The following is a 10,289-nucleotide window of genomic DNA, read 5'->3' on the forward strand; positions in this document are numbered from 1 at the left end:
TTCGAACTTCTGTATCTCGGACTGTGGTAATCCAAACTATCACATATTTACAGTGGATGTGCTCTACTGGACTCTTACTTCACATACTAACATCTATAACTTTGATTGAGTTTCTTCCTTTTTTTCTTTCTTTCTTCGCACCAAAAGTACGGAAACTTTATTTGATATAAAAACATATTTAATATTTTTTTTTAATTCGATACACTGATATATCTTTTCAACCTAGAAATTGTGAGTTTCATTTGATGTAATTATAAGTCACGCCTACGCAAAACGTCACGTGAGCTGTCAGTATAACAGTTTTATTACAGCTTTACCTAAGAGTAAAAGTGGACCGTTTTTAGCGTTTTGTCATTCGGATTAAAGACTGCTGATTTAGAGCAGTATCGTTAGGCCAAGCAAACTATATTAGCATTTTAGCTCAAGTTTTTAAAAGAGTCATACGGGTGGACAGTTATTATTATTATTGATTATTCGTTGCCAACTTTTTTAGCACAGATTGACTAAATGTTATGAAATTATCCTAATTAAAGAGCGTTTAGCATCACGTGATATTAGCTTAAGCAATTAGCATAAATAATGATACTTGATACGATTGTACCGTTGTACGGGGATAATTACAAGAATCTGTTAACCTAAATTCCATGGAGTTACTATAAAGGAAGCTATTAACACTGTTTTAGAGAGGAAAAACTACCATCATATATTTTTAAAAATCTGGTTGCTTCTGCAAAGTAAATGTCTGTTCCGAATAATAGGGTTGCGTGGTGAATATGAATTGGACAACTGACAATTCAGTGGGTACCAACACAATGAAGTTTAGCTTAACCGTTTATTCAGTCGGGCAGTGGGTACCCAATAACGTACAATAATAATATAAAAAAACCTATTCGTTTTAACGGTATAGAATGTAGTAAGTTATATAGGTCGAAAATATTGTCTTAAAACTGTTTGGAATATAGTTACCTAACATTAGGGGTGGAGTGAGGTATAGCCCCCTTTTCATACTACTCTTTAACAAGTAATTGGCATACATACGTGTTTTGGTAAGTTAATGAAAATTAAGTTGAAAAACCAAATAATAATCTGTTACATACTAAATGTGATAAAATTGTTTACAAACTAGTGAAAATACATGACTGTCCTCACTCTTCACTGTTCTTATATAAAAACTCAAAATTGTATAATAACTTTCTTGGCGTTGTTAATTTACGATCTCTTCTTATGAAATGGGCAAAGTTCTCTTGTATATGAAGGTTTCGTTCGGTTTGGTCGTTAATTAAACGAGTTGTGTAGTTTTGAAGGCAACTATTTTTAGAGCTAAGAAATTGTATTCTGTTTAGTGATAAATGAAATTGATACTGTAACTTGTCTGTTCCAGATTAGTTCATTCTCTAGCTAATCTTTTTATTTATTTTCATGAAAAACTGTAGTATTTAAAGCTTATTATCGGAAGTATTTTAATATTTTTTCAAGATCCAGATAATTTTTATCAGTTTACGGATTATCAAATTAGGTGCTGGACCCTCTCCCATCCAAAAAAATAAAATAAAAATCAAGTTGTATACCAGCTTTTAAATACCTTAGTTCAGCGTTCATATAAAACCTCAAGCAAATATGAATTTTTGTATAAAGAGTTTGATAACGTCTAAACATTGTTATGCAAAAGTGGATTTCGTACCTGATTGGTAGAATAATTCGTGACTATTTGAACAAACGAAACTCCATTAAAAAAAATGTCTAGTTTTATGATTTTGCAATGTATTAGTAAAACTTCGGTGTATATTAAAAACAGCCACACACACCACTTAGTATAATATATCCACATGTGTAACTGATGCATATTTCTAAACCTCGATGTCGTCCGTAGTATTTCTTCAGATGCAAATATCGTATTTATGCATTAAAAACATCAAATTTAGTTTATCAATTTACGCGTGTTTGTTGCAAACTAGGCTACTTGTTAAAAAGACTTGTTTGTTTGTTGCACAAAGCTACTCGAGGGTTATGTACAGTGGCCGTTCCTAATTGTGAAGTAACAGACAAGAGAGAAGGCAGCTAGTGACAAGGTTCAATCCCGTGACTTGAGTGCTCTAACCACCCCGTTAAAAAGAACACGGAAATTTACCAACGATTAATAAGTCGAAGTGTATTAGAGCACACCCGAATTGAGGGGGGGGGGGAAGAGGAGGATTTGTAGTCGTCTGTTCAAATTATTTTGAAATTAAACAATATTTATTAAAAGTTAATGACTAACAAAGCCTTGGTATAAAGGAGAGGCCACAAGTTAATTCAACATATAAACTTCTGCTTATGATATAACTAAGTGTACGACAATTTAGAATGATTTATAAAATAACTTGCAATGCAATACTGTTACATAAATTAATAACTTGGTAATCTACTGAAAAACCGCTAGATGTCGCAACCTTCGCTAATTGAGGGATAGCCTGACGTACCATTTTTTTTTAACAACAACAAAATAAAAAAAACGCTACACTTCTTCAACTTAATCCAGCTCTCACCATAACAGTTGTTGTCCAGCTACTTGCCAAAATAAATGGTTAAATCCACTGCTATATTTGTTATATCCCAGCCATCCCAAAGAGCCTTGGTATTGGGCAAAAGGGCCTCTTCGGCACTGTATACAGCAGATATAGTATGGTATAAATATGTTAAAAAATCCTTATGCTAATTCTGACTTATTGTAACATAAATAAAACTGATGAAAAATTACATTTCATTAACTTAATCCACTTCACACCGTAACAGTTGTTAAGCTATTTGCTCTGGAAATATCGTCCCAATCATTACTATGCGTACAGTATTCGACCCGGTCTGAAAAGTATTTAATGGACAAAGGCTTCGCCCACCTTGATTATAGATGGATGTGACTGACATATTATACTCTTTCTTTACATTCATTCAGAATTTCGTATTAATAACTATAAAACACCGGTGTTCTAATAGTTTTGTTGTTGTTTGTTTTTCACAAAACTTCCACCATTTTTTGCATTTCGCAAGATATGTTATCATATTTGTCAAATAACATTTAAGAGTGCTTCCTTAAGATCTTATGAAAACAGAAATTTGATTCCAACCGGTTAAAAGGTCTTATAAACTGGATGTACTTTCGCAGGGTCCCTGAGAGTGTTCTGTTTCAAGAGTAAATAAAACAAAAAATTAAGAGTAAATATTTTCATTTCTTGCTTTTGAATTCCAAAATGCCATGTTGTGTTGTAGCTTACAGAGTGCATAATTCTTCTCGTGATTCATGGCATGCGCACATTTTACTGACGTCGCAACAGTATAAATTGCAGCGTTAAGCGTCCCTTATGTGACGTCATATTAATGTCCACTGACTGACTGACCACACGTAAACTAGTGTGAGTGTTTAAAACGAGGTGTCCTTTCAAGGTGCCTTTCGGAGAAATAAGGTCTTGTGAAAGCCAGTTTTCTTAATGTAAAATTCCCGATAGTGTCGCTGATAAAGTATCTGATTTCATGGAATTATTTCATAAGTAATGTATACGTAATTTCAAAAGAGCAAAAACTAGTAAACTAATTATTTTTTACTTGGAATACCGTCTTCACGTTGTACTGATCTCTACTTTAAATTATAGATTAACAGTGGCCATTTATGAGTTCCAAACAGAATGAAACTAATGTTAATTTAATTATAACTTTATATTTCATTTTACATCTAGAACGTTTTAAAAGTTCAGCATAGTCAGTTTGATATAAAATAGCGACATGTATCACCGGCGTGTATCTTTATTAGCTCCATTATTTGCTATTACATCTTCGTCAGGAGTGACTGATAACCTGGAATTTCGCTAATTCAGTTGAAACTAAACTGGAACACTAATCAGATACTCGAACATTGATAAAACAATAAATAAATAATAATAAACTCGTTTCAGTCAACGTTTTGGCATTGCGGCTCCATCAAGGCTAGTTAATACAAGGTATGTTTGAAAATATATACTTTAGCTTTAATATAATGGTGTTTATGTCGATGTTGTATTTCTTCCCGAGTCAAGTTAGGTTTTTCACCATAAGGAATTGTAGTGTTGATTAAACTCTAGTAATTTTCATCTTTAAGGTTTCTGTTGTATGGAGTGCGCGGATTTCCAATTAAGGTATTGTTTGTTTAAGTATCGGATCCCGATTTTTATTATTATTTTTTTCAATGATGTGGATGTTTAAAAAGATTATGGTTAAAGTTTCTTCGTCAGTGTTGTAGCCGCAGAAAATATCGTCGACACAACTTTAATGTAAGTGTTTAGAGATGGCTGTTTTTAAAATTGGATTAAATATGTATTTGCTAATGCACTTGATAGTGTTGGGCCTATTTAAACGCCGTCGATTTGACAATAGAAAATTAAAACAGAACTTCGGAACGAAGTTAGGCAAGGTTCGAGATGTGGAGATTTCGCGTTTCGAGTCTGATAATTAATTAAATCACAAGTTTGTAGGATTCTTCGTGGAGATTTCGCGTTTCGAGTCTGACAATTAGTTAAATCACAAGTTTGTAGGATTCTTCGTGGAGATTTCGCGTTTCGAGTCTGACAATTAGTTAAATCACAAGTTTGTAGGATTCTTCGTTAAGATTTCGCGTTTCGAGTCTGACAATTAGTTAAATCACATTGGAGATTTCGCGTTTCGAGTCAGATAATCAGCTAAATCACAAATTTGTGGGCTTCTTCATGGAGATTTCGCGTTTCGAGTCTGACAATTAGTTGAATGGCAAGTTTGTAGGTTTCTTCATGGAGATTTCGCGTTTCGAGTCTGACAATTAGTTAAGTCACAAGTTTGTAGGTTCCTTCTCTTGGATTTTGGGTGTACAGATTTTTCACGTAAAACATGACATTTTCTTGTTTGGATCCAGTTTTGTTAAGGAGTCAACCAAATGTGAATTATTGTTATCTGAGATGTATCCTGAAATAATCCACGTCGGATATTCGTCAAGGTTGTAGTTAAAGGAAGAATGGGTTGACATTGTAAAACTCACTTTAATAAGTTTTTTTTTATATATTTTCAGTAGTCCGTAGAATTGACAAGTTCTACCATTGGTACATTGTACCAGTTTCTTAGATCGAGACTTGTACAACTGTTATTAACATTAACTAAACATATCTGGTATTTTACTGAATACAGTTTTAAAAAAATTGTTCTTTTATCTTGAAATACTCGAGAATAAAATATTAAACGATGTCTAATGTTCTCTGGAATTAAAATATCTTATTGAGTTTAACCCTTACCTGATGATGACTAGATACTATGGGTGGAAATGTTGGAATAATTAATAATCAGGACTTACCTAAAAGTTGTTGCTGTATTTTTGTGAGTATATTTCGCTAATAATATAAGTATTAAAATGACCGCAACAAATATTTTAAAATGGTTTATAACCTCGATAATCTATAGACAAAGTAATTTGAAAAAAGAAGTTTGCTTGATTTTGAGGTAAAATATTATGGTCAATCTTGAACTACAACCAAGGATAACGTTAAGAGACAATCTCATCTGGAAGTTTGATTTTGAGGTAAAATATGATGTTTATCAAAAAATTTGGGGCATAGTAAATCTTAAAATACAAGTTCCAAATTTCACTGTGTGATTGATATGTTGTCTTCAAAATGACAACTTCGAAACAAAAACAGGGTTAAGAAACAATCTCATCTGGAAGTTTGCTTGATTTTGAGGTAAAATATTATGGTCAATCTTGAACTACAACCAAGGATAACCAATGAGTTTTTGTGCGAGCTTTAACAAAATTATCTGTAATAAATTACTTTAACAGTTGCCTTCCTGGATTGTACACAATCTTAAACTAATTGGGTGTAAAAGTGCAAGTTTTGTAATTACACATGATCATGTTAACAAGCAAGTAAAAAAGCATGTTTGTCTAGTTATTTATATGTTATTACATCTAAGCTGGCACCAAGTCAACCATTGGTGGAATATTATGTAAATTTTAAAACTTATTGCAAAGATGAGATTTCATAAGATGGCCATGTTGAGTGTACATTCCACATGTTTTAGTTTAGGAAACCACCAACTGTCTTCGTCTTGTGCATGAATTAGCCTTGAGCACTTGGATGTTAATACAACCGTCCAAAGTTTTTCTTTTTTACATCCAAGAAACTATAACTACACAAATCAAGCACACTCACTTATTCACTGATACAGAGATGTATAGAATCTTGGCTTCAAAACAATACAAGGGTCAATTATCTGATTTCCTTATTTGCAACTTAAAAAGAGAAGATACAAAGAGTATCCTTTGGAATATCAACAGGTTTTATAAATATCACTAGTGTCCATTTATATTTTAAACTACAAAAAAATCACAGAGAACCACCAGCTATATTCATGTCATGTACTAGTTAACATGATTTTACAAACACAATGACACAATGTTTGGAAATAATGATCTACATATAATTAAAACAGCAAGAATTGAACTTATTTTTTATTTCAGAAATGAAACATACATTTGTTGTTCTTGTTAAGAACCATAGAGATTTTGTTACATAGTTATTTTCAAAGTACTTTATCTTGGAGATGCATTAAGCTTAGAACACAATCTTATGCTGAACAAACACAGCATTTTTATTTATCTGTAAAATTCATGTTCTGATTCATCTTTCTTGATATTGTTTTTATATCCTTTTTCAAAGTCTTTTGCAAGCACAACGTACCGATTTTCTCTTACTGCATGCATACCAGCCTAAGAAGAAAGATGATAAACATTATATGGAATACACTTAAAAATGCATGTTAATCAAATGGAGTGCTACGGGATTTTATCTGTATGGGGAAGATGAGTAAGGAAAGGATTTTAGTATAATCATCTACAAGAACTAAACACGACATCATCTCAGCTTACTTGCAGAAATTGAGTTTTATATGCAATGAAACTAAGGCAGTTCTATATTAACCCTTTATTAACTGACCATTACTGTATTTGCTGGTGTATACGACAATACTTTTTACCCCTCATTTTAAACACAGGTTCAAAGATAAGAGTTCCAGTAAGAACTCTCCGGTTAATAGCATATTTAACCCAAACTAAGTTGTTCCTTTTACTTTTTTGAGTAAGCACACTGACATGCCACCTATTGCATTACAATTAATCAAGACATTTTTGATTTGAAATGTATTGATCTCATCTGTCATACTAAAATATTGCTAATATTATATTATAAAAAGTTAGTTTCTGTAACATACACTAAGTTTGTAAACGTATTTTTATAGTAGATCACTATATCTTAAGGCTTAGTATTTTTAGTAATAGGAGTTTAACTGTTAACTTTGTAAAGTTGTTTATTATGTTTGTGTGACTTACGTTATGCTGTATTGAGATATCTATAGCATTTGATGGAGCATAAAAACCACACTTATGATTGTACTGATTATCCCAGAGTGCAGGTTGGCACAGATTAAAAATACCTTCTTAGAATTTCTTTACATCCAACACTTGCTTAACAATAGAGGTCGTCCTCTACACCAAACAATGAGGAAATACAATTAATTTGCTAAAAGAAAATCCAGGGTCGTCTTATACGTGGGATCATCTTATACACCGGCAAATGTGGTATGAAAGCTTTTTTTTTGTGAACATGTAATTTTCAAACATGAAAAAGAAAAACCAGTTTTGTCGAACGTGGAAAGTAACTTTTCCGATCTCGTGAAGCCCAGGTGACATTTTAAATACACTAATGATATTGTTTAATGCCCCCCCCCCCCCAGTGGGTCGTCTGCGACTTGTACTGCTAGAAATCTGGTTTCAATACCCGTGGTGGGCAGAGCATAGATAGCCCTTTGCGTGGCTTTGTGTTTAAAAAAACAAAACAATTGTTTAATGGGTATTATAAAATTCTAAGTTGATTGTTTTGTCAGTTCATAGGTTTATCAAAAAGACAAATAAATAAATCTTCTCTCTCTCAAGTTACTTTAAGATTAATTTAACAATTTTAATTACTGAAATAAACTCTTATAAAATAATATTATGCAACTACATGATTTGAACTAATCTTGCATTTGTAACGACCAACTTTTTCATACTGTTAAATCATTATCTTGATCTAATGACTAAAATAGTCTTCAGTATCTGTATAAACGGACTTTTTTGACCTAAAAATTACTCTCGTAATGTGCCTCATACTAAAAACAGGTTAAATAAACGAGGCATCAGTTAACACTAAAACAGAACATTTAAATCATTATCTTGATCTAATGACTAAAATAGTCTTCAGTATCTGTATAAACGGACTTTTTTAACCTAAAAATTACTCGCGTAATGTGCCTCATACTAAAAACAGGTTAAATAAACAAGCATCAGTTAACACTCACCTCTTGACAGATGGCATTAATGTCAGCTCCAGAGATCTTGTCTGGTCGAGCAACGTAATCTTCGAGGTCAACCTCATCACTCAAATTCATCTTGGCAGTAACAGTAGAAAATATCAATCTTTTCTGTCTTCTATCTGGCATTGGGAACTCAATTTTTCTGTCCAGTCGTCCAGGTCTTAATAAAGCAGGGTCCAAGGTGTCTGCTCTGTTGGTTGCCATTATTACCTACCATGGACAGAAGTTTTAACAACATTACTTTTGAAACTTAATTATATCTTCTTAGTTACCTCAAAACACTTTCAAAATCAAACAAGTAAAACACTTAAAATAATACCTAATAAATGTAGTTGGGAAAATTAGTCATAATTATACCCTTGAAGACTGCCCAATAGGACACAAGTCCACTAACACTTAATGTACAGAAATAGTAATGCATTGATAAAGAGTGTAAAGATTTGTTTTCTAATAAACTATAAAGAAAATAAAAAAACACTAACTTAAGCTGATTTCAAGGCAGATTTTTTTTATATCTTTTTAAAACGTCTGTGAAATTCTTAAAAAATAAAAATCCACTCTAGTCTAACAGATTTTCAGCAATTTAATACAACTACCCATTGTATGTTTATATACATATATATGTATATAGTAAAATAATGATGAGGATCTTTTAAAAATATTTTTTAGAAGTAATGAGAACCTTAGCAAATGCATCGTTTCTAATATGGTTTACTGATGACTGTAAATAATTGTCTCGTAGAAACATTTGTAAAATTCTACTCCATAAAATATCTTTTTAGCAATAGTTAATGAAAGAAGGAAAACTAACTGCCAGCTACAATGTACTATCTTTCTTTCAGAAGTAAAAACTTGCAAGTCCAATATTTTACTTCAGCGAATACGAGCTTCAGTTACTATGAAGAAGTAAAAAAGGTTTCAGAAACTTTACTCAAAAATTCTTTTCAACCTAAAATGAAAATATAGAATTGTTCTCAGTAATGGTTTGTCAACTAGCCCAGTGGTTCTCCACCTTTTAAATGAAGGCCCCATAAACAAGCTTGTGACGATTCCAAAGTTGTAAACAAAACGTATTCCACTGGATGGCAGCATGCTGCGACTACACAAACCAGCAAGCACGTCAAGCCATGACTGATAAACAAATAATTGTTCACAGTGTTGCAAAATTAGGTACTTTTGCTTTTGAAGAAATGGTACATTATTTTAATTTCAGTCGTCTTTTCATACCATTGGTTGGGAAAAAATGAACGAGACTACATCAAGAAAGGATCCCAGAATTAAACTGGATTGTAACTTAATAACAAATATTACCACATTTATTTCCATCTTAAATCATTTCTAAAATACAATATCTAAGCACTCTCTACTTAATAACCATAATTTCTTGTAATAACTAAAACCACTATAAGACCTACATGAAATTTTGATTGTTTAAAAAATGCTGGGACAGTATTACTCTGTCACAGTAATATTTTCTCTCTCTCTGTAACTACAAAGACTTCGGATACTTACCTTAACATTTGTTGTCTGATCAAATCCATCCATTTGATTAAGTAGTTCAAGCAGAATCCTCTGGACCTCCCTATCAGCTGAGAACAGAAAATTGTGTTGTGGTACATATAAATTAATTTCATACTGTTTCGTGTGCTATAAATTCTAGTTAAAACTCAAATTACTTAGCCATGTTCACTACCCATCAGGTTCACATTTTGCATCATGTAATGTTTTTATTTGTTATGACACTCACTGTAAATAACTTTGTGTGTGTAATTGCATTCTATGTAACACACACACACACACAGAGCAAACCCTCGCCAGTAACTAGTGAGACACATTGCAATATTGATGTTGTTTTTTGTTAGAATTTTTATTTGCGAGTCGTGTATTATAAGGACCATGTCACAAACCAAAAT

At 32.3% G+C, this 10,289-nt stretch overlaps 1 protein-coding gene across 1 annotated transcript in view; it reads right to left on the minus strand.

The window, feature by feature from the left end:
- Positions 1-6,450: 6,450 nt before the first annotated feature.
- The window catches only part of LOC106471340 (26S proteasome regulatory subunit 6B), a 13,858-nt gene continuing 10,019 nt past the window's right edge, over positions 6,451-10,289 (minus strand). Inside the window, exons 7-9 of the mRNA XM_013931939.2 lie at positions 9,889-9,965; positions 8,362-8,586; positions 6,451-6,736 (exon numbers count right to left, since the gene is read on the minus strand). Of these exons, the coding sequence (XP_013787393.1) occupies positions 6,623-6,736; positions 8,362-8,586; positions 9,889-9,965 (416 nt within the window). The 3' untranslated portion in view covers positions 6,451-6,622. The remainder of the gene's footprint in view (positions 6,737-8,361; positions 8,587-9,888; positions 9,966-10,289) is intronic.

This window comes from Limulus polyphemus, unplaced genomic scaffold, assembly GCF_000517525.1.
Source record: "Limulus polyphemus unplaced genomic scaffold, Limulus_polyphemus-2.1.2 Scaffold4556, whole genome shotgun sequence".
Taxonomy (NCBI): domain Eukaryota; kingdom Metazoa; phylum Arthropoda; class Merostomata; order Xiphosura; family Limulidae; genus Limulus; species Limulus polyphemus.